Source organism: Mesoplodon bidens, assembly GCF_964165515.1.
Source record: "Mesoplodon bidens genome assembly, chromosome: 9".
Lineage (NCBI taxonomy): Eukaryota > Metazoa > Chordata > Mammalia > Artiodactyla > Ziphiidae > Mesoplodon > Mesoplodon bidens.
This window is the reverse complement of record NC_138166.1, coordinates 86,940,296-86,965,442: the sequence shown is the minus strand read 5'-3', so window position 1 is coordinate 86,965,442 and position 25,147 is coordinate 86,940,296. Positions and strand designations below refer to the sequence as shown.

Here is a 25,147-nt window from a genome sequence, read left to right as displayed (position 1 = left end):
GTGTTATCTCTGTGTCTACTTTTTTAGAGGGTAGTAGGAAGTAAATTCCCTTAGGGGCCAGTAACGTGGCTTGCATTTCAGTTTTCTATTCTAGCAAAATATGTATACTAGCTTAGTGTGTTGGATAAAAGTAATGAGACAAATCGTCAGCCAGGGGTTTCCTTATTGATGAGAAATATTTCTCCTGTGTTCTCTAGGGGTTTTTCAGAGCTCATCAATTTAAAATAATGCTATTTCATGATTACTATGGAAATAACAAATTTAAATTCCAAGAGAATAACTGATAAGAGGCTGGAACCTTTTGTATTAAACAAAACTAATTTGAAAAAAAAAAAGAATCCCTAGATTAAAGTGATAATAATATATATACTTTTCTGTGTATGTAGTCCTTATATTCCAAGTTCCTCTACCATTTGAACAAGAACATTTTTGTTTGTATAATCCATTTGATTTATTTTATTATCATTTTTCAAGTGTATATTATCAGCTTTTTGGAAGGATTTATGTTTAGTAGTGCATATTCACTGAAAGCACTCTAACTAAAATCTCGAGATTTGTAAGTATAACTAGTAAAATTTTAGCTCAAGGAATTAAATTTTCTCTCCAGCCATTTGTATTCTCAACAATTTATTGCATGACTTCTATAAGAGGGACCCATGTCGATAGCTGAGATAACAAAGAAAATAAGATGCAGTCCTTACTTGGGATTTGCATGCTAGTAAATTGCAGTAGACTGTAGTATAGTGCATGGTGAAAGAAGTTAATACAGGTTAGGGGGTCACCATAAAGGGAATGATAGACTCTGCTGTGGTTGGAGAGAGCTCTAGTGAAAGCCATATAGAGGAGGTTGCACTTCAATACTTAGCTCAAGTATTGAAAGATGGGTAGGTATTTTCCAGATACATAGAACTGGGTGAGGCTTGGGTGCAGAGCATTTCCAAAATCAAGAGCCGCGGAGCCAAGACGTGAAGGGACATGTAAGAATCAAACCCTGAACGTGGTCTGGTTGAGGCAAAAGAGTAGGCAGGAACCTGATCCAAAAGGACCTGCCTGTTGACCATGTATTTTATTTGGAAAGCAGATACTGTCTAGACTTACTACTAGAAAGAACCTTCTGGGAGGTAGGAGTGGAGGGTGAACGTTAAGAGACAGAGAGACCCGTGAAGGTCATTGCTTGAATCCAGGATATAAATGATTAGGAATTAATGTAATGACAGTGAGTATGGAGAAAGGACTGGACTGCAGGATATCAAGCTTTGTGACCAACTGGAGGTGGGAACGGAAGAGAACATTGGGGCTCCCAGGTTCCTGAGTTAGCTGGCTGGGCCGAAGAGTAATTGGCCCCATCCCCATGGTTACGTTTGAGGTAGGGTGGGAATGCTGCCCTGTCCAGAGAGGCTCGCAGTGGTGTCAATTAATAGAACTAATTTCATACAAATCACTTATCTTTTTTTTTAACATCTTTATTGGAGTATAACTGCTTTACAATGTTGTGTTAGTTTCTGCTGTATAAGAAGAAATCACTTATCTTGTGTGATATCTTTCTTTAAAGGTCAAAGAAAATTATTGTTCTTAAACTTTTTGGGGGGGGCGTTTGTAACATTTATATCTTAGTTGATGTTTTATATATTTTTTTTAGCCTTGTTCTTTATTCTGGTTGAAGACCATTTGTCTCAGTGGTCCCTGTTTTTCTTTCCAGGCGATATGAGTGTCATCCCATCTGTGCCGATCTGCAGGCCCAGATTCTCCAGTGTTACCGCCAGAACACCCAGCAGACCCTCAGCTGCTCCGCTCTGGCCAATCAGTACAAGCAGTGCGTCAATCAGGCCAAACAGGTGGGTGTACAAACCAAGAGCTAACTAGGGCAGCAGAGGAATAAAAAGCCCAACATCATGGGCACTGGGAAGGACTCAGTAGGCTAATGTGTATGAAAAAGCTTTTTAAACCAAACTAGTCGTCATCAAGAATTGCTGTCACGAGTTGGTTAAGTTTTTAATCACCTTTCATCCAGGTGGCTGAAGGAAGAGTCCGTTATCTCCTTGTGTTCCACTTGCAGAAAAAAAAAGGTTTTATGTAAAGAATACCTTTTCTAGTTGCTCTGAACTTTTGTCCTCTACTTTATAATTGTGTCCTCAAGGTCATTGCCACATATTTCTGGGCCAGTACTCAAAGCCAGCAAAGAGGAAGGATACACGTTAAGGGGCCAACAGCTTCAAGTCCATAAACAGCAAATAGTCATGCAGAGAGTCTGGCTTAAAAAAACGAAAGGGAAACACAAAACTAAAATAAAAACCCACCATGCAAGCACCATTCAATCTTCTGCCAGTTGGTAGAGTCCAGTCAACTGGGCAGGGAAAGATAGGCCAGACATGTATTTAGGAAGCAGTTTCCATCGCTTCTGTGTACCATAGCCATACTCTTCTCATGACCCTTCATATCAGAATAATATGATCATGGGATGTGTATTTTCTCTAATTTGTGTACTTTAGAAAGCTAATGATAAACGCTGAAGTAAATTATCAATTCTGGCAGGTCACGTAATTGCCTATCATTTAACTGATTTTGTTGGGTATAGGTTGTTCTGAGAGATGGAAATTGTTGGAAACCTTGGTTCTTTCTGCTGACAAATTCCCTAGACTTGACCTTCTAACCCAACTAAATCTAGTGTTTGAGTTACATAGCATGCCTCCCTGCAGTCTCATTTGCTGTAGTTATAATAATCCCAGTTAGTATAAATTTCTAACACTCTGTGAATATCTGATGGGAGGGCAGTATTGTCTGGATAGCTGGAAAATAACAACACTAGTAGAAAAAATAGAACCAAGATTTATTAAAAGCCTGTGTTGTCTTTTTTTTTTTTTTTTTTTGCGGTACGCGGGCCTCTCACTGCTGTGGCCTCTCCTGTTGCAGAGCACAGGCTCCGGATGCGCAGGCTCAACGGCCATGGCTCACGGGCCCAGCCGCTCCGTGGCATGTGGGATCCTCCCAGACCGGGGCACGAACCCGTGTCCCCTGCATCGGCAGGCGGACTCTCAACCACTGCGCCACCAGGGAAGCCCACCTGTGTTGTCTTTAAAAGCTTTGTGGCTCGAGGCTTTTTTCTTTTTTTCCCTCCTTAGCACTTATTTTTTATTTTTTCTATTTTTTAACATCGTTATTGGATGTTTAAAATGGTGTGTTAGTTTCTGCTGTATAACAAAGTGAATCAGCTGTACATATACATATATTCGCTCCCCCTTGTGTCTCCCCCCAACCCTACCTATCCCACCCCTCTAGGTCGTCACAAGAGGCTTCTTTCTTTTTCTTGTTTATATGGCACTTGCCTAACTCTTAGTAGTGTTCCAGGGATTCCTTTCTTTTAAGATCTTTGGTAGAAGTAGTGTTGCTTATGTTAAGCTAGTACATTTTATTTGTTAAAAACAGTTTCTGATATGTTCTTAACAATCTCCAACCTTCAATTTTAATACTGACTGAAGCAGGTGGAACCTGTAAGTTGGACTCATGGGTTTTTCTAGCTGATGTTAGTTCTGTATTAAGGTGGGGGTGGTAGTGCACATAATGGCGGAGATAAAGTGCATGTTTTGACACTGGTGTCTTGTAACATAGGTGCCTGTGTCCACAGTGATCTGTACCATTACTGAAGTAGCACCTGCAAGGGTGTCAGGAGTATTGACTTCATCCTGATTGTCTGGGTTGTGTTGAACTGTCTACACACAGCCCCATGAGATCAATAGCATACATTTACAGAGCAAAACAAGAGTTATTTAGCTTGTGACAAAATCAAATATGCTACATGGTGCAACAGAGAGTTTGAATTGGGCAAATCTGAGTTTGTATCCAAGCTCTTTTATTGGCTCTGTAACCTTGGGCCTTGATTTTTCTCATCTGTGAAGTGAGGTAATGTAATTTATAGTGTTGTGAGGATTCCATTTCTATAAAGTATTCAATAGGTCTAAATTTTTTTCCTTCTTTCCTCAGTTGCATTATTCTGTGCTGAAACCAACTTAAACAAATCGGCCAAAAGCGTCAAATTATTACTAGTGATTCCAAAGGGGACCTCCTGTCCTCCCCTCCCCACCCCCCTGCCCATCTGCAGCATAATTTAATATTTTCAGTGAGTATGTTTCAGGTGCCTATTGTTTTTACAACTGTTATATTCAAGTATTAGAATATATAACACCAGCTGATAATTAAAAAGATATGTCCACAAGACCTTATTTTAAACCTAATATAGGCGGCATTGAAATGGGAAGTAACCAAGAAACAGTAACACCTTGTATGTCTGTAGATTTAGATTTCAAGGTCATTTCACATCCATTCTCTTACTTGCTTTTTATGACAACCTGAGATGTAAATAGAGATGGTTTTATTTTCACCATTTTACAGTTGAGAGAATTGAAACCCAGGGAAGTCATGATGGAAAATTTAACAACTAGACCAAGATAGACCTTGCCATAAAAACAACAAATTTAAAAATACATAGTGTTTGGCTTTTCAGTTGTGTGTGTGAAGGGACATCCAGTATCCACTAATACAGAAATAAGGCAGTGAGGGAAGATGTGAACGATAATCACGAAGTGAAGGGAAAAATTCTTGAAGATCAAATGAAGTAGTCATTGAGACTGAAAGTAACAGAAAGGAGGGTGGGATTATAAAGGCCATGAGCAAAGGTGCAGTTTAGCGCTGCCCCATTTTAGGACCATGCCAAGATGGCCAGCGGAGGTTATATCAGTATTTCATGAGTAGTCATTTTTCCACTAACACCACGTTTTCCGTGTGTGTGTGTGTGAAGCTAGTCTAACCTTGTGACTCTAGCTCTGCCCCTGTTGTTAAAAGAGACTTTGGCAGGATACGTGGTCCTGATCATTTGTTGTTACAGTTCCTGACTGCTCCACACCCCTTCTTGAGTTTCCTTGTTAAATCTAAAGAACAAGCTGGACATGCTGAGATACTAAACACAACAACCCATTAGGTCATATTGTCCATTTCTGGCATAGTGCAAGAGTTTTCCCCTTGGAATAATTCCAATAGCCAAATCCACTCCACTTTTTTAAGTGACTCATAAGATTGGGCTTTCACTGGTTCCCTTGGGGCATTGTTCTCTAGACTAATAGATTTTACTGATAGGAAAATTTCCGGATATTCCTTAGCCTTACTTTTTGTCTCTTATTCATCCACTTATTCACATCAGTCTTTCTTCAGCTAGTCTTGAACAGTCCTCACGGGTCAACATGAGACATTTAGACTGTTACTTCCAGTGTATTAAGTTATGTGTTCTTCATAATGGTAAAGAGATATTCAATTACTGTAATTATTACTTCTCAGACTTAAAAACTACTGGGTAGCTATAGGACATACAGCATTTAAAAATGTAGGAGGACATCGATTGATAAACTTCTGTGTCTTTTATTTCTCATATCTGCTTAGCCTCATAGCTTTCTATAAACTCCCCAAGATTGAATTACCTGTTCTTACTATCAAAACCTGATTCCCATTCAGTCTTGCTTCACGTACGTTACAGGAGACTGGAAGGAAGGGAGCAATGGGAAGCCAGTAGTGCTGGCCCACTAGTGGACCAAAATGTGCCCAAGGCTTATAAAAGGGGGGTGTGTAGAAAGGGCTTGCTCCCAGATCTGCATTGCCTCTGCTCCCTGGGACACCCCACTGCCCCTCAATTTACTTGCAGAATCCAGCTGCTTAGGGATAACAGTTGTAAACATTCCAGCTCTTTCCTCAGCCCTGCTGCTGTTGACAGAAAGTTTCGGAAACTGGCTGGACTCTTGAACATTCTGTGCTCGCCAGAGGCAAAAGTTTGTGGGGAATGCTGGAACGTTCTAATCTAGTCATGGTGACCTGGGCTTCATTTTCTTTTTTGGTGAATTAGGGTTTGAAGTAGGTGATCCACATGGGCCTCGCAGCTGTTGTTCAGGGCTGATTGTACTTCCATGTCGGAGAGCAGGCCACAGGCCCCACAAGCACCCAGGTTCCTGAGCACATTCAACTTAAGAGACGTGGGTTGTTTGCCCCGAGCAGCATCTCTGCTCTGGTGGCCTCCAGCATTTCTGCCTCTGCTTCTTTTTTTTTTTTTTTTTTAAATCTTTATTGGAGTATAATTGCTTTACAGTGGTGTGTTAGTTTCTGCTTTATAACAAAGTGAATCAGTTATACATATACATATGTTCCCATATCTCCTCCCTCTTGCGTCTCCCTCCCTCCCACCCTCCATATCCCACCCATCCAGGTGGTCACAAAGCACTGAGCTGATCTCCCTGTGCTATGTGGCTGCTTCCCACTAGCTATCTATTTTACGTTTGGTAGTGTATATTTGTCCATGCCACTCTCTCACTTTGTCACAGCTTACCCTTCCCCCTCCCCATATCCTCAAGTCCATTCTCTAGTAAGTCTGTGTCTTTATTCCTGTCTTACCCCTAGGTTCTTCATGACTTTTTTTCCCTTAGATTCCATATATATGTGTTAGCATATGGCATTTGTCTTGCTCTTTCTGACTTACTTCACTCTGTATGACAGACTCTAGGTCCATCCACCTCACTACAAATAACACAATTTCGTTTCTTTTTATAGCTGAGTAATATTCCATTGTATATATGTGCCACATCTTCTTTATCCATTCATCTGTTGATGGACACTTAGGTTGTTTCCATCTCCGGGCTATTGTAAATAGAGCTGCAGTGAACAATTTGGTACATGTCTCTTTCTGAATTATGGTTTTCTCAGGGTATATGCCCAGTAGTGGGATTGCTGGGTCGTATGGTAGTTCTATTTGTAGTTTTTTAAGGAACCTCCATACTGTTCTCCATAGTGGCTGTACCAATTCACATTCCCACCAGCAGTGCAAGAGGGTTCCCTTTTCTCCACACCCTCTCCAGCATTTATTGTTTCTAGATTTTTTGATGATGGCCATTCTGACTGGTGTGAGATGATATCTCATTATAGTTTTTTTTTCTTAAATATTTATTACGTTTAAAAAATAAACAGAGCTAAAAGGGAAACAGAAGGTATTTCTTTATAACTATGCTTCTGTTCTATAGTTATTTTTTTTATTTTTTGCTTTATAACAAATTTAATCAGTTATACATATACATATGTTCCCATATCCCCTCCCTTTTGCGTCTCCCTCCCACCCTCCCTATCCCACCCCTCCAGGCGGTCACAAAGCACCGAGCTGATCTCCCTGTGCTATGCGACTGCTTCCCACTAGCTATCTACCTTACGTTTGGTAGTGTATATATGTCCATGCCTCTCTCTCACTTTGTCACAGCTTACCCTTCCCCCTCCCCATAACCTCAAGTCCATTCTCAGTAGGTCTGTGTCTTTATTCCTGTCTTACTCCTAGGTTCTTCATGACATCTTTTTTTTTCTTAAATTCCATATATATATGTTAGCATACGGTATTTGTTTTTCTCTTTCTGACTTACTTCACTCTGTATGACAGACTCTAGGTCTATCCACCTCATTACAAATAGCTCAATTTCGTTTCTTTTTATGACTAATATTCCATTGTATATATGTGCTACATCTTCTTTATCCATTCATCTGTCGATGGACACTTAGGTTGTTTCCATCTCCAGGCCATTGTAAATAGAGCTGCACTGAACAATTTGGTACATGACTCTTTTTGAATTATGGTTTTCTCAGGGTATATGCCCAGTAGAGGGATTGCTGGGTCATATGGTAGTTTTATTTGTAGTTTTTTAAGGAGCCTCCATACTGTTCTCCATAGTGGTTGTACCAATTCACATTCCCACCAACAGTGCAAGAGTGTTCCTTTTCCACACCCTCTCCAGCATTTATTGTTTCTAGATTTTTTGATGATGGCCATTCTGACTGGTGTGAGATGATATCTCATTATAGTTTTGATTTGCATTTCTCTAATGATTAATGATATTGAGCATTCTTTCATGTGTTCGTTGGCAGTCTGTATATCTTCTGTGGAGAAATGTCTATTTAGGTCTTCTGCCCATTTTTGGATTGGGTTGTTTGTTTTTTTTGTTTTTGAGCTACAAGAGCTGCTTATAAATTTTGGAGATTAATCCTTTGTCAGTTGCTTCATTTGCAAATATTTTCTCCCATTCTGAGGGTTCTCTTTTGGTCTTGTTTATGGTTTCCTTTGCTGTGCAAAAGCTTTGAAGTTTCATTAGGTCCCATTTGTTTATTTTTGTTTTTATTTCCATTTCTCTAGGAGGTGGGTCAAAAAGGATCTTGCTGTGATTTATATCATAGAGTGTTCTGCCTATGTTTTCCTCTAAGAGTTTGATAGTGTCTGGCCTTACATTTAGGTCTTTAATCCATTTTGAGCTTATTTTTGTGTATGGTGTTAGGGAGTGTTCTAATCTCATACTTTTACATGTACCTGTCCAATTTTCCCAGCACCACTTATTGAAGAGGCTGTCCTTTCTCCGTTGTTCATTCCTGCCTCCTTTATCAAAGATAAGGTGACCATATGTGCGTGGGTTTATCTCTGGGCTTTCTATCCTGTTTTATCGATCTATATTTGTTTTTGTGCCAATACCATACTGTCTTGACTACTGTAGCTTTGTAGTATAGTCTGAAGTCAGGGAGCCTGATTCCTCCAGCTCCGTTTTTCATTCTCAAGATTGCTTTGGCTATTCGGGGTCTTTTGTGTTTCCATACAAATTGTGAAATTTTTTGTTCTAGTTCTGTGAAAAATGCCAGTGGTAGTTTGATAGGGATTGCATTGAATCTGTAGATTGCTTTGGGTAGTAGAGCCATTTTCACAATGTTGATTCTTCCCATCCAAGAACATGGTATAATCTCTCCATCTGTTTGTATCATCTTTAATTTCTTTCATCAGAGTCTTATAATTTTCTGAATACAGGTCTTTTGTCTCCTTAGGTAGGTTTATTCCTAGATATTTTATTCTTTTTGTTGCAGTGGTAAATGGGAGTGTTTTCTTGATTTCACTTTCAGATTTTTCATCATTAGTGTACAGGAATGCCAGAGATTTCTGTGCATTAATTTTGTACTCTGCTACTTTACCAAATTCATTGATTAGCTCTAGTAGTTTTCTGGTAGCATCTTTAGGATTCTCTATGTATAGTATCATGTCATCTGCAAACAGTGACATCTTTACTTCTTCTTTTCTGATTTGGATTCGTTTTATTTCCTTTTCTTCTCTGATTGCTGTGGCTAAAACTTCCAAAACTATGTTGAATAAGAGTGGTGAGAGTGGGCAACCTTGTCTTGTTCCTGATCTTAGTGGAAATGCTTTCTGTTTTTCACCATTGAGGACAATGTTGGCTGTGGGTTTGTCATATATGGCCTTTATTATGTTGAGGAAAGTTCCCTCTATGCATACTTTCTGCAGGGTTTTTATCATAAATGGGTGTTGAATTTTGTCGAAAGCTTTCTCTGCATCTATTGAGATGATCATATGGTTTTTCTCCTTCAGTTTGTTAATATGGTGTATCATGTTGATTCATTTGCATATATTGAAGAATCCTTGCATTCCTGGAATAAACCCCACTTGATCATGGTGTCTGATCCTTTAAATGTGCTGTTGGATTCTGTTTGCTAGTATTTTGTTGAGGATTTTTGCATCTATGTTCATCAGTGATATTGGCCTGTAGTTTTCTTTCTTTGTGACATCCTTGTCTGGTTTCGGTATCAGGGTGATGGTGGCCTCGTAGAATGAGTTTGGGAGTGTTCCTCCCTCTGCTATATTTTGGAAGAGTTTGAGAAGGATGGGTGTTAGCTCTTCTCTAAGTGTTTGGTAGAATTCGCCTGTGAAGCCACCTGGTCCTGGGCTTTTGTTTGTTGGAAGATTTTTAATCACAGTTTCAATTTCAGTGCTTGTGATTGGTCTGTTCATATTTTCTATTTCTTCCTGGTTCATTCTTGGCAGATTGTGCATTTCTAAGAATTTGTCCATTTCTTCCAGGTTGTCCATTTTATTGGCATTGAGTTGCTTGTAGTAACCTCTCATGATCTTTTGTATTTCTGCAGTGTCAGTTGTTACTTCTCCTTTTTCATTTCTAATTCTATTGATTTGAGTCTTCTCCCTTTTTTTCTGGATGAGTCTGGCTAATGGTTTATCAATTTTGTTTATCTTCTCAAAGAACCAGCTTTAAGTTTTATCAATATTTGCTATTGTGTCCTTCATGTGTTTTTCATTTATTTTTGATATGATCTTTATGATTTCTTTCCTTCTGCTAACTTTGGGGTTTTTTTGTTCTTCTTTCTTTGATTGCTTTAGGTGCAAGGTCAGGTTGTTTATTTGAGATGTTTCCTGTTTCTTAAGGTAGGATTTTATTGCTATAAACTTCCCTCTTAGAACTGCTTTTGCTGCATCCCATAGGTTTTGGGTTGTTGTGTCTCCATTGTCATTTGTTTCTAGGTATTTTTTTATTTACTCTGATTTCTTCAGTGATCACTTCATTATTAAGTAGTGTATTGTTTAGCCTCCATGTGTTCGTATTTTTTACAGATCTTTTCCTGTAATTGATATGTAGTCTCATAGCGTTATGGTTAGAAGAGATACTTGATACAACTTCTATTTTCTTAAATTTACCAAGGCTTGATTTGTGACCCAAGATATGATCTATCCTGGAGAATGTTCCATGAGCACTTGAGAAAAATGTGTATTCTGTTGTTTTTGGATGGAATGTCCTATAAATATCAATTAAGTCCATCTTGTTTAATGTATCATTTAAAGCTTGTGTTTCCTTATTTATTTTCATTTTGGATGATCTGTCCATTGGTGAAAGTGGGGTGTTAAAATCCCCTACTATGAATGTGTTACTGTCGATTTCCCCTTTTATGGCTGTTAGTATTTGCCTTATGTATTGAGGTGCTCCTATGTTAGGTGCATAAATATTTAAAATAGTTATATCTTCTTCTTGGATTGATCCCTTGATCATTATGTAGTGTCCTTCTTTGTCTCTCCTAATAGTCTTTATTTTAAAGTCTATTTTGTGTGATATGAGAATTGCTACTCCAGCTCTCTTTTAGTTTCCATTTGCATGGAATATCTTTTTCCATCCCCTTACTTTCAGTCTGTATGTGTCTCTAGGTCTGAAGTGAGTCTCTTGTAGACAGCATATATATGGGTCTTATTTTTGTATCCATTCAGCCAATCTGTGTCTTTTGGTGGGAGCATTTAATCCATTTACATTTAAGGTAATTATCGATATGTATGTTCCTATTACCATTTTCTTAATTGTTTTGGGTTTGTTATTGTATGTCTTTTCCTTCTCTTGTGTTTCTTGCCTAGAGAAGTTTCTTTAGCATTTGTTGTAAAGCTGGTTTGGTGGTGCTGAACTCTCTCAGCTTTTGCTTCTCTGTAAAGGTTTTAATTTCTCCATCAAATCTGAATGAGATCCTTGCTGGGTAGAGTAATCTTGGTTGTAGGTTTTTCTCCTTCATCACTTTAAATATGTCCTGCCAGTCCCTTCTGGCTTGAAGAGTTTCTGCTGAAAGATCAGCTGTTAACCTTATGGGCTTTCCCTTGTGTGTTATTTGTTGTTTTTCCCTTGCTGCTTTTAATATGTTTTCTTTGTATTAATTTTTGAAAGTTTGATTAATATGTGTCTTGGTGTGTTTCTCCTTGGATTTATGCTGTATGGGACTCTCCATGGTTCCTGGACTTGATTAACTATTTTCTTTCCCATATTAGGGAAGTTTTCAACTATAATCTCTTCAAATATTTTCTCAGTCCCTTTCTTTTTCTCTTCTTCTTCTGGGACCCCTATAATTCGAATGTTGGTGCATTTAATGTTGTCCCAGAGGTCTCTGAGACTGTCCTCTGTTCTTCTCATTCTTTTTTCTTTATTCTGCTCTGCAGTAGTTATTTACACTCTTTTATCTTCCAGGTCACTTATCCGTTCTTCTGCCTCAGTCATTCTGCTATTGATCCTTTCTAGAGTATTTTTAATTTCATTTGTTGTGTTGTTCATCGTTGTTTGTTTCATCTTTAGTTCTTCTAGGTCCTTGTTAAATGTTTCTTGCGTTTTCTCTATTCTATTTCCAAGATTTTGGATCATCTTTACTATCATTATTCTGAATTCTTTTTCAGGTAGACTGCCTATTTCCTCTTCATTTGTTAGGTCTGGTGGGGTTTTACCTTGCTCCTTCATCTGCTGTATGTTTTTCTGTCTTCTCATTTTGCTTAACTTACTGTGTTTGGGGTCTTCTTTTTGCAGGCTGCAGGTTTGTAGTTCCCGTTGTTTTTGGTGTCTGTCCCCAGTGGCTACAGCTGGTTCAGTGGGTTGTGTAGGCTTCCTGGTGGAGGGGCCTAGTGCCTGTGTTCTGGTGGATGAGGCTGCATCTTGTCTTTATTGTGGGCAGGTCCACATCTGGTGGTGTGTTTTTGGGTGTCTGTGGACTTATTATGCTTTTAGGCAGCCTCTGTGCTAATGGGTGGGGTTGTGTTCCTGTCTTGCTGGTTGTTTGGCATAGGGTGTCCAGCACTGTAGCTTGCTGGTCACTGAGTGAAGCTGGGTCTTGGTGTTGAGATGGAGATCTCTGGGAGATTTTTGCCATTTGATATTACGTGGAGCTTGGTCGTCTCTTGTGGACCAGTGTCCTGAAGTTGGCTCTCCCACCTCAGAGGCATAGCACTGACTCCTGGGTGCAGCACCAAGAGCCTTTCATCCACACGGCTCAGAATAAAAGGGAGAAAAGTAGAAAAAAAGAAAGAAAGAAAGAGGATAAAGTAAAATAAAGTTATTAAAGTAAAAAAGAATCTTTAAGAAAAAAAATTTTTTTAAGTAAAACAACAAAAAAAAAATGGATGGATAGAACCCTAGGACAGATGGTGAAAGCAAAGCTGTACAGACAAAATCTCCCACAGAAGAATACACGTACACAGTCACAAAAAGAGGAAAAGGGGAAAAAATAATAAATCTTGCTCTCAAAGTCCACCTCCTCAATTTGGGATGATTCGTTGTCTATTCAGGTATTCCACAGATGCAGGGTACATCAAGTTGATTGTGGAGATTTAATCCACTGCTCCTGAGGTGGAGATTTAATCCACTGCTCCTGAGGCTGCTGGGAGAGATTTCCCTTTCTCTTCTTTGTTCTCACAGCTCCGGGGGCTCAGCTTTGGATTTGGCCCCGCCTCTGCATGTAGGTCGCCGGAGGGCATCTGTTCTTTGCTCAGACTGGACGGGGTTAAAGGAGCCGCTGACTCGGGGACTCTGGCTCACTCAGGCTGGGGGGAGGGAGGGGTACGGATGCGGGGCGAGCCTGCGGCGTCAGAGGCCAGCCCGACGTTGCACCAGCCTGAGGCGCACCGTGCGTTCTCCTGGGGAAGTTGTCCCTGGATCCCGGGACCTTGGCAGTGGCGGGCTGCACAGGCTCCCGGGAGGGGAGGTGTGGATAGTGACCTGCGCTCGCACACAGGCTTCTTGGTGGCGGCAGCAGCAGCCCCAGCATCCCATGCCCGTTTCTGGGTTACGCACTGTTAGCCGCGCCTGTGCCTCTGCTTCTTAGAGTTTGCTGTCAGCCTTAAGCTTCCCCTCCAGCAGGACAGCTGCACTTCTGATTGCTCTGCACGTTGCCTGGTCTTTCCTTGAAGCTTGTACTCCCGACTGCCCTGAGGAAGCCGGGGTGGCAGAATGAACTGGGAGTGGGTGAAAACAGTCTCTCAGTTTCTCCGAAGTCAGTGGCATGAAAAATGGCTATCTCAGTGCTGCCTGGCAGAATGGAGCCCGCCGGTTGATAAACTGCATTAGAGAAAGCAGGCTGCATCCCTCAGCCAGCCCTAGGCTGCCCTGTACTGTGCTGGCTTCCACCCAGTGGGCCACGGACCCTGGGTGGTAAGGGATTGTGAACATGGAGCAGGAAGCCGGAGCAGGAAGCCGGAAGACGAGGACTGAAAGTAAGGGCCAGACCCAGGAGACACCCAAGGGACAGAGGTGAGCGTGGTGGCTGTAGTCAGACGCTGGAGGCCAGGCGGGCTCTGATAAACCGTAGCCGAGGTTTAAATCAGCAGGTGGGCAGTGGGGCAAGCAGCTCAGCTAAAGGAAGGACCGAAATGAGGACATCTTATAAGTGAGTCACCTCCACTTAGCCCTGTGTGCTTCCTGCTGATCTCTTCGAGGAGAACAAAAAGTTACTCGACTGTAACGGGGAGCATGGGGTCAAGACCTTGATAAATGAGGCTGGATCCTAATATGAAGTTATTCCATTTCAAGATTCATGTACCTAACTCTTCATTTCAAAAATGTAAACGACACCTCCAGTCTGTGGTTTCCTCCAAAATAGAAGGCCTCAAGATCGGTCCCTGTAGAGGAATTTGCCCTGGCAGAACGCGTCGGCGTTCTTGAGGACAGTGCATTTTCTCTCCCCTTGTACTCGGATTTACGTTAGACCAGGGCTCAAGTACATCCCTGTTCTTTGAGTATGAAGAGCACCTGGAAACATAGTAGTAGCTGTCACTTTAGAAATCAGAATTCTTGAAAGAAAAACCTAGTGCCAGAGCAAGCTGTACTTCATCGTTGTTTTCAGATGAGCTATAAATTACGTGCAAATGGTTTCATAGACTCATAAGCTGTTAGAGCTAGAAGGACATAGAAATCTTGTAACCTAAACACGTCTTTTCACTTGGAAAAATTAACAGCGAGAGAATTTCAGTGATCTGTAGATGGGGCAGAGTCCAGACCAGAATAGTCTGATGCCAGACGCAGTACGCTGTTCCCCGTAACATCAGATCGCAAACGTGGGTGATCCGAATCACCTGGGGAGTTTATTTAAAATGCACATGCCTGGTCCATCCCCAAGAATCAGATTCAGGTCTGAGGTGGCACCTGAACATCTGAACTTCCAACACATTCCCCAGGTACCTCTGTCCACGGAGTCTGAGAACCACAGCTCTGGAGCCCATTGGCCTGAGCTGAATGAGAGGTCTTCAACCTCTCAGAGGTCCTGCCAAGGCTCCCCGCTTTCAGGAGATGCGGAGCTGCTGGTCACTGCCTGCCGGGTCTGAGCCACCTGCAGAGGTCTGATCAGACTCACTACTTCCTTTCCCAACCTCGGGAACAAAGCAGAAGAAGTCTTGGACAGAGGGCAGGAGCCTCTGAAAAAGAAGTTCTCTTCTCCCGTCCTCTTGCCCCCACTGAAACTGTAGGTTCTTGCAGATGAGGGACCACACCCGGTTTTCCTGGGAGAAAGGCACCAGCCTGGGAGGAGAGAGGCACCAGCCGATGAAACAGTCCCCTGACCAGCTCACAACTGTGACTGGACCCTCCCTTGGCTCTGCTGCGTCCAGTCACCCTGCTCCCCTCCCCTGGACCCACATCAGAGGCCCGCCTCCTTAAGCACATTGCTTCCGATGGACACAGATGCCCACCTTCAGGGAGCACGAAGATAAATCAAGAAGGTTCACTTTCTGGGAAGGCTTACTGGAGTGTGCTTTTATTGTGTCTGAAGGCTTCTTTATCATCACCACCTAATGACATTTATTAATCGCCTAGCCGGGCTGCTTATCCTCAGGAGGACGCGTGAGCAGTCCAGGAGACCTTTCGCATCCTTCCGTGGGGCTGCCCTCCAAATTCGGAGTCACATCAAAGCAAACTAAAGTTTAGATTTCTTACCCCAGCCTCTTACATCATAGGAATCCTTTTCTAAACCGCTTTCTGAGGGTAATAGTTGCTTTATGGCATTTTCTTTTTTTTTTTTTTAATCTGGGTTCAATAGAAGAAGTATTACCATGGTAATAGACTTTCATTTTTCTTAATAGGCACTTCTTTTCTAGTACTTATGCTTCAAGAGTTAGAAGTGCAGTATGTTAGTGTTTTGTCTGTTATTACAGCAAGTTGTATAAACAGTTAATTACTTGTAACTTAATTTGAATATCACACAGAGCATGTGTTATAAGAAGAGACGAAAGTAGACCCAGGCATAAAAAAGTTAAGCTGCGTTTCTTTCAAAGCAGAAAGAATAAACAGCACTTGCTGGGGGGAGGAGACAGATACTGAAAACAAAATAAGTTAGCTAATCAGATTTTCAGGTGGCCAGGAGTAGTACTTGGCGCACAGGCAAAGCTTGCGTTGTGCTTCTCATAAATTGAATTTATTGATTACTTTCCCTTCTTTCTCACTTACAATCTTCTCCTCTGTCTCTCTTACTCCCTGTTCCTCCTGGGAGGCTCCATTCTCTTCCACTCCCCACTTTTCCTGTCCCTCCTTATTGAAAACTCAGGTATGTCAGGACGTATTTCCATTTTAGTTTTCTCCCCGTAAACCTTTCCCCTGTAAGCGTTCCTTCTTCCATACCGAACTTTACTAGGTCTTTGAAATCTTGGTAAGATGCTGGGTAAGCTCAGACAGAGACAAGCACTCTGAATGATATCCTTTTTTAAAAAGACCAGTTTTTATTCTGTCATGATGGTTGCGAGCAATCCAGGGTTGCCATAATTCCTCTTAAATATATTGAGAGAGCCAGTAGCTGACACTTCTTCGACAGTCGCCCCTCCAAGAAAGATGTAATTCAAAAAACAGTTGACGAGATTACTGTGTAACAAAAATATTAGAGGAAAACAGTTAAGGTCGTCTTAATCAGTGGAAGTGACACGCAGCCTCTGGTCCCCAGGGGACCTGTTCCTGTCTGACACGGCGGGCTGCAGGTCCTTCCTTCCTCAGTGGCTGGAATCAGAGAGAGACTTGGGAAAAGAGCAGTGTGGGTGCCTGAACCATTCTCTCCTTTTATTAATTTACCCAGCCGTTTGTAAAAGGTGTTCCTGCAGGCCCCCAATACGTGAACGATGAGCAAATGCAGGGAATTTCTTTCTCCACAGTAAGTATTAGCAGTTCCTCAAATGAAGGAAGCAATTTTATAAATCTTCTCCCTCATTCTTTGGGGAATTTCCTATGTTAATTTATGCAGCGTTAAATTTATGCAGTGTTGAAATTCATTACAGAACCGATACAGAGATGGTAGGAGAACCGGTAGGTGGAAACTGACTGATACAGACCCTGCCAGGCCTCAGGATCCCTCCAGCCAAAGTTCCTTAGGCCTGGATTTGGGCAGGTTTTATTGCATAGTTGTGATATAGTAAAAACACAGAATGTTTACCAATTAATTCATCTAAAAAGTTTTTCAACGTGACGTTTGTTAGTATCTCTGACAGAAATGAGGTGGTTTTGTTCCGCCTCTGGCCCCCACTGGGAGCAGCTGAGTGCAGTTTGACAACGTGTGTGTAGACCAGCCCTGGGAGACACAGCCTTGCCCCCGTGTCCTCAGGGAGTCACCCAGGAATCAGGTGAACTGCCGTGCTCTCTTTGAGGATGTGATTTTTAATACTCATAGCAAGGTATTTTGTGAATGTGGTTACTTCTCTGTGTTTTATATTTGTTCAAAAATTTTCTTCTAGTGTCTTCACAGTAGACTGGCCCATGATCTTCACAGCAGCCAGGGTCCAGCTCCTCTCTCTTATGAGAGTCTAACATTCTTAGCATTATATGGCCTGGCTGAAAATTACCCTTCCATATTTGGTTGGGGTGGCAGGGAGGAGAAAAGTAAAAAGATTTCCTAGACCCTTGTGGCAGGGAGGAGAAAAGTAAAAAGGTTTCCTAGACCCTTGTGGCAGGGAGGAGAAAAGTAAAAAGATTTCCTAGACCCTTGTGAACATTTTAACTGCTGCTTTTAATTGTGTGTGGTCACTGCCGATTATTCTGCAACATTTGAAAAGAGGTATGTTGTCACACGGCTGTCACTATAGCCATGAGACCTAAACTGTAGAATGAGGCACAGCCATTTGGTTTTGACCAGGCAGGTAACAGCTTATAGTTCCCATTGGTATGTTGAAGTAAGTAGCGAGTATATAACCCACAAAGTGGCATTGCTCACAAAGTGATCATTTTCTTTAGTAATTAAGTGCCCTTACGTGGCCCCAGTGTAGAGAACTGCTTTATACTGACTTCCGTTTTGTATTAATAAATAATGTTGTGGCGAGGTTGTCTATATATCTGGAGTTTATAGAGCTTCCCGTCTGCATAGTTGGACTTTCACAGGTCAAGTCACAAGGGTGTGAGGATAAATGATACTGTGACATTGCCTGGTCTGACCCTTACATGGTAAGTGCTTGATTTTTAAGTTTTCTAATAAGTACAGATGAGTTTGAGAGGAGCCTCACATTCTGGTGTTCTACAAGACGACTCTGCTGAGTGGAGTCTTCCACTTAATCTGCTTTGTCTTTCTGGTTTTCTCTAGATGCACCAACTTTTCTAATTTATTCAATCCTTCCTCCTTGACTGCATCATTGTCTTTTCTGACCATTTCTATATGCGTCCTCTACAAACTACTTTGTCTACTTTTATATCTGTTCTTCTTTTGTGCCCTATGGACATAGCCTTCTTAGAAGCCTGTAAAATCATGAATACCTTAGGATAACCTTTAAGATAAACTATTCATCTGCTGTTTCTGTGACCCAATATGCTTATCTGTCCTTCTCCTTTTCCTTTTCTGCCCCTTTATTTCAGTCTGTTTTCTTCATCTCTGACCTTAAATCTTTAGCTCTAAAGACCTTTGACCTGTTTCCCAAGCCTGCAACTTCCCTCTAGACAATTCCTTCCGGGATGTCTCGTCATCTTCCCAGACTCCCAAACCCCAAATTTAGCTTCCTCATTCCCAAAATGACTCTTCCCACTGATTTCCCTGTTTCTCTTGGTCACACCACCTTTCTCCCTGTCAGTGAGGTGCCACCATACCTAAGGTCTCATCACTGCTTTTTTTCCTTCCCTTGTCTTTCTATGACTCTATTTCTTGCTCCCACCATAGCTTCGTTTCTAATCTGTCTCCTCCCCGGTTTCCCACCTCCAGACTCTCCTCCATTGGATCCATTGTGCCAAGGAAGTCTGGGTAACCTTCCTAAATGACATTTTCCTGTTAAAGACATTCATTGGATTCCTAGGTTTTTTCAGTGGCCAACAAGGAGGTATCTCAGCCTGACATTCACAGTGGGCCCTTTTTATACTCTTTTCCTTGGAATGTGCTGAGTGCCTACCCTTTCCTCTTGCTAGGCCTGTCTCTCTGCTGCATTCTTCATCCCATACATACTGGGCTTTTTCCCTCCTCTGAATCTTTACCAGTGCTTGTCCCCCTCATCCCTCCCTACCTTCTGTCTATATTCTATCCATAGTGAAAGGTCATCTGAGGATCCTTCCTTGATCACTCCAGCTGCAGAGAGTTAGCCTCTTCTGAAATAGGCAGCACCACTCTGCTTTTGAACTAATACCTTCTCTGTAAGAGTACACAAAAAATTGGGAAATAGGAGACAGACAAAAAATTACTTTGTCCTATATATTCTTTTGTTCTTCTTGAATGTTATACTGTGTGCATGTAGTACTTATTCAGTAAAATAAAATTTTAACATATATTTAGCAAATGTATTTTTAGAAATAGCAAGTTATTACTCTGTATTATGCCTTAATTTTCCATGAACATGTGTATTGGTTTCCCCATATCACCTAACTCAGTACAATGAGTACCTAGTAGGAGCTCAGTTAAGACGCTGGGTGAATAAGTGGCTGGAAGGGTGAGGGCTGGAAGGAAGAAGACATGAACAAATAAGAGGCAGTCTTGGGCCTGACGTAGCTCTTCTTCCTGAGTAATTTCAAAACTAAAGGGGAAAGGATCACTTTTGCCTTCTTAAAGTTTCCTAAGAATGGAGACAGTTTATCTCCTGCCCCGGCTAGTTAGAGTTTTAATCTGATAGTTAAGAATTTTTTCTGTGTAGGATTTTATATATAGAAAATCCTAGAAACTCAACCAAAAAAAACCTGTTAGAATTGATCAGCAAATTCAGTGAAGTTGCAAAATACAAAATTAACATACAAAAATGAGTAGTGTTTCTGTACACTAACAATGAATGTTCTGGAAAAGAAATTGATCCCATTTATAGTAACATCAAAAACAATAAAATGCTTAGCAATATATTTAACCAAGGAGATCAAAGATCTCTACTCTGAAAGCTACGAGACATTGATGAAAGGGATCAAAGAAGGTACAAATAAATGGAAAGGTATTCCATGTTTATGGATTAGAAGAATTAATACTGTTAAAATGGCAATACCACCAAATGCCATCTGTAGATTCAGTGCAATCCTTATCAAGATGCCAATGGTATTTTTTAATATGGAAATAGAAAAAAACACTCCTAAAATTTATTTGGAACCACAAAAGACCCTGAATAGCCAAAGAAATCCTGAGAAAGAACAACAAAGTAGGAGGCATCACACTTTCTGATCTCAAACTATACTGTAGAGCTATAGTAATTAAAACAGTATGGTACTGGCATTAAAACAGACACATAGGGCTTCCCTGGTGGCGCAGTGGTTGAGAGTCCGCCTGCCGATGCAGGGGACACGGGTTCGTGCCCCGGTCCGGGAAGATCCCGCATGCCGCAGAGCGGCTGGGCCTGTGAGCCATGGCCGCTGAGCCTACGTGTCCAGAGCCTGTGCTCTGCAACGGGAGAGGCCACAACAGTGAGAGGCCCGCATACCACAAAAAAAAAAAAAAAAAACAGACACATAGACCTCTGGAACAGAGTCGAGAGCCCAGAAATAAACCCAAGGATGTACAGTCAACTAATATTTGACAAGGGAGACAAGAATACTCAATGGAGAAAGTCTCTTCAATAAATGGTACTGGGAAAATTGGATATTCACATGTCAAAGAATAAAACTAGACCCCTATCATGTACCACACACAAAAATTAATTCAAAATTGATTAAAGACTTAAATGTAAGAAACCACGAAGCTCTTAGAAGAAAACATAGGATCAAAGCTTCGTGATCTGGGTGTTGGTGATTATTTTTTGGAAATCATATGTAAAGTACAAGCAACAAAATCACAAATAAACAAGTGGGACTACGTCAAACTGAAAAGCTTGTGTACAGCAAAAGAAACCAACAAAGTGAAAAAACAACCTACAGAATGGGAAAAAAATATTTGCAAACCATGTTTCTGATAAGGGGTTAATATCCAAAATGTATAAAGAACTCATACAACTCAATAGCAAAAACAAAAAAAAATCCAATTAAAAAATGGGCAAAGGATCTGAATAGACATTTTTTCTTCAAAGATCTGTGAATGGCCAACAGGTGTATGAAAAAATGCTCAACATCACTAGCCATTAGGGAAATGCAGATTAAAACCACAATGAGATATCACCTTATGGCTGAATGGCCGTCATCAAAGAGACAACAAATGCTGGCATAGATGTGGAGAAAAGGCAACCCTTGTGTACTGTTGGTGGGATTGTAAATTGGTGTAGCAACTATGGAAAACAGTATGGAGGATCCTAAAAAAATTAAATATAAAACTACCATATGATCCAGGAATTCTACTTCTGGGAATATATCCAAAGGAAACAAAAACACTAACTTGAGAATACATCTGTACTGCCATGTTCATAGCAGCATTATTTACAATAGCCAAAACATGGAAACAACCTGTGCTTATCAATAGATAAATGGATAAAAAAAAAAGCTGTGGTATATATATAGACAGTGGAATATTATTCAGCCATTAAAATAAAAACCCAAGGAAATCCTACCATTTGCTACAACATGGGTGGACATTGAAGGCATTATGCTAACTGAAATAAATCTGACAGAGAAAGACAAATACTGTATGATCTCACTTATATGTCAAATCTATATACAAAAAACAAACATCAGGCTTATAGACAAAGACATAAGATCTGTGGTAAAAGAGGCGGCAAGGGGCGGGGGGAGAGGTGTAGGAGGAAGGAATCGGAGGAAGGTGGTCAAAGGTACAAACTTCCAGTTGTAAGATAAATAAGTACTACGGATGTAATGTACAACATGACGACTATAGTTAGCATTGCATTATGATATAGCAAAGTTGTTAAGAGAGTGGATCCTAAGAGCTCTCAATACAGTGATAATTTTTGTCTTTTCTTTTTTTGTATCTAAATGAGATGATGGATGTTAACTAAACCTATTATGACAATCATTTCAGAATATATTTAAATCAAACCGTCATGCTGAACACCTTAAACCTTTTACAGTGATATATGTAATTAATTCTCAATAAAACTGGAAAAAAATTCTTCCTGTCTGCTGTTCCTCACCCACACCCACACAAATAACTAAATAGAATGTAGGGGCCATTTTTGTAATTTGGGAATACATACTTAGATCTGTGTAGCTCCACCTAGCATTATGAGTTCAAGAACATCTGCATTCTGCCTAGCGTGAGCAGAGGTTTCAGGGGGAGCATCTTGTCTTCAATTGAGAGGTTCCCTCTCTGCCCCACTCCACCCATGCCCCCTTAGCAGTAGCTTTCCCCCAGTCTCTGCAGCCACTAGAAATGCTCCCACACATCCCCAATGTCCAGGGTAGTGAGACGGCACGCACACTCCCCACTATGCCCCCCACTCTCACAGTCCAGGGCATGTTCACCCTTAGGGTTCAGTTTGATATGGTGGGGGGAGGGGTCATTTGGAGATGATACATGATTAAGCGATGATGTTCATTAAAGGTAGTCATATTTCAAGACCAGGGAGCATATGCCTTGCTATATGTGTTTTTGAGGTAGATCTTTGAAAAGCAACACAAACAGTACTAAATAGCTACTGCCCATTTTTTGGTCCCCTCCTTCTGGTGGTAAATCTTATTTTTCTATTTCTCTTTCAGAGCATGCTTGAGAAGGGAGGATAAAATCAACTTTTAGAACAAGCAGAATTCCTTCAGCGTTAATTCCAGAGGTGGAACATTTTTTTTTTCCTAGTAAGAAAGCAACTCATTTAAAGAGAAGACCATTAAAGAGAAGCATCAGAGAGCAGATTCAACAGGAGCATATCACACTTTGATCAGCAACAGTTTGAAAAGCCAAGGCCTAGATCAGGGATCAGCCATCAAGGGCTTGCTACAGTGTTAATAAATCCATTTATGATGATTAAAAAGAAAGGCAGTCCTCTCCACCTTCTGTACTTTCTATTCAACTTCCTCTTCTAACCAAGCTCCATCATTGGGTGAACCTGCCCTCCCACAAAGCTGGGGGTTGGGATCGAGGGCTGAGGTCACTGGGGTGGGAAGAAGAGAAGGCCAAACCCCTCCATCTCGGGCCAGCAGTGCTGGGCGGAATTGGCTAGGCTGTGGCATGTTGGGTTTCTCTCTTTTTCTTTTCTCCCTTGACTGTATAAGAGCTACTTTATTTTAACTTATTATGATGATCATGTAAGAAGACAAAAAGGAGAGAAAATGTACCTCTTTTACTGGAATAATGTTTCTGATTATGAGTGAAATAAGGCATTTTTTATCAATGTGAAGGCAACCTTGGCTTCTGCAACCTCAACGTCTATCATGAGTACTGACATCTTCACTCACTGTCAATAATAAATATATTTTCTGACGAAGACTGTCATTGTAGTCTGGGGCCTCGCCTTTTTTTGTTGTTTTTTGTTTTCCAGGTTAGATGGTTATACTTACGGGAATTGAGTTGATTTATATTGTTATTAATTTGTATTTGTGTGGTGCCTTTACTCTAAAAAGCTCCAACACACTTTGCAGATCCTCAGACAGTCAAGAGATGCTTATAATTTGCCTCTTAGGTACGTAACATTCAGTAAGATCTTTACAAATTGCATGAACCTTCCTTTCTTTGGGATGACCAAAGTCAATCCTGCCTGGGGCAAGCACTAGATTAGATAACCTTGGTTAGAAACTTCTGACCCTGCAATACTAGGAAAATGTTAAAAGGAAAAAAAAAAAAATTGACCCTGAGACTTGATGAAATTGGAAACAGAAGAAAAACTTCTTGATTATAACTCTCACTTTTCTACCAGAGGATTGGTGCTTCAACACTGGAAGTTGGAAATGAGCATTCACACCAAATGGAAAGATCTTTCTGGGAAATAGATGAAAAAGAGAACGCCAGTGATCTGTGATGTCACCTGAATATCTTTTGTCATGTAGAATTTTTATTTCATTTTTATTTTGTTACAGAAGGAGATAATTTAGCAGAAAAATTAAGATTACAGGCTCTGGAATAAGATGCATCTGTGTTCAAATTGTGACTCTGCTACCTACCAGCTGGGGGACCTAATTAAGTCACCCCACCATACTAAGCCTCAGATTCCTCAACTGTAAATTGAGGGGAAATGCAAGAACCTGCTTTGTAAGCTTATGGTGAAGAGTCAAGATGCTTTCCACATACGTGTGGTCGGGTCCATTGTCGTTGGATATATGACTCTAATAAACTAGTATTTGGAGCTGGGGGCATGGAAAGGACATCCGCATGTCTTTTACTTAGAGAAAGTTGGGATGAATGTAACTTGTGTCAGGAAGATTTCAACCAGCCCCCTTATATGTCACTGTGGCTTCTCATGCGTCTGATTCCCGAGTCGACTCCATTTGAATGGCATCTTCGTGGACACTTGTGGGCACACCTGTAAACCTGATGCTGATTCTGAATGACCTTGGGGACACTTCTCGAATAATTACTGAAAGGCTCTGTGATTCTATTTAATGAAAGGGTTGTTTTGTTTGTTTGTTTAAATGGTGCAAAATAAGCCGCATTCATTTAAGTGTGAGTGAGGGAAGCGCTGGTAACTTGAGCAGCAGCAGTTCTGGCACTGTCAGGAAGGCATCCAGGTAACTGCCTGGGAGAAATAATAGGTACACGAAAACAAATGTGTACATGGTGACTCGCTGTAGTGTCTGCAAATCAGCAAGCTCACAGATTCCCTCCTATACTGCTTTGTTTTGCAATTTAGAGCCAAGAACTTGGCACATCCCAGGCTGCCAGTCTTGTTGCTGGCAGAGAAATAAAGCACTGAAGAGTCAGGCATTTAAAGCTGGTTAAATCCATGAAAACGGGAGGTGGTTTGTCAGGACCTCTCTCTCCCAGCACCTGTTATTAATTTCTCATTCTGATGAACATGATGGGCACAAGTAGGAAAGACCGCACTTTAGGAGAAATAAAAGGGTGAAATGATGCCTTTTCCTGCACCTCGGAGATCTCTCTGTTACTTGCATCACAACTTGGCCCAGGTCACTGTTAACCTCAGGACAACTGCTTGGGGAGAATGTTGTGGTCTATGTGAGGCTCATGGGAGTAACATATTCCAATCAGTTAGCATCTCCACTAAGTAGAACACGCCTTGAACCACAACAGTTTAGCTCACGAAGCCAGGAAGAAT

The 25,147-nt window shown here is 41.0% G+C and overlaps 1 protein-coding gene across 1 annotated transcript in view; it reads left to right on the top strand.

Annotated features, from left to right (window-relative positions):
* CHCHD3 (coiled-coil-helix-coiled-coil-helix domain containing 3) overlaps window positions 1-23,364 on the top strand; it is a 311,474-nt gene extending 288,110 nt beyond the window's left edge. The window contains exons 7-8 of the mRNA XM_081244862.1: window positions 1,700-1,835; window positions 22,641-23,364. Coding sequence (XP_081100988.1) covers window positions 1,700-1,835; window positions 22,641-22,664 — 160 coding nt within the window. The 3' untranslated portion in view covers window positions 22,665-23,364. The remainder of the gene's footprint in view (window positions 1-1,699; window positions 1,836-22,640) is intronic.
* The last annotated feature ends 1,783 nt before the right edge of the window (window positions 23,365-25,147 follow it).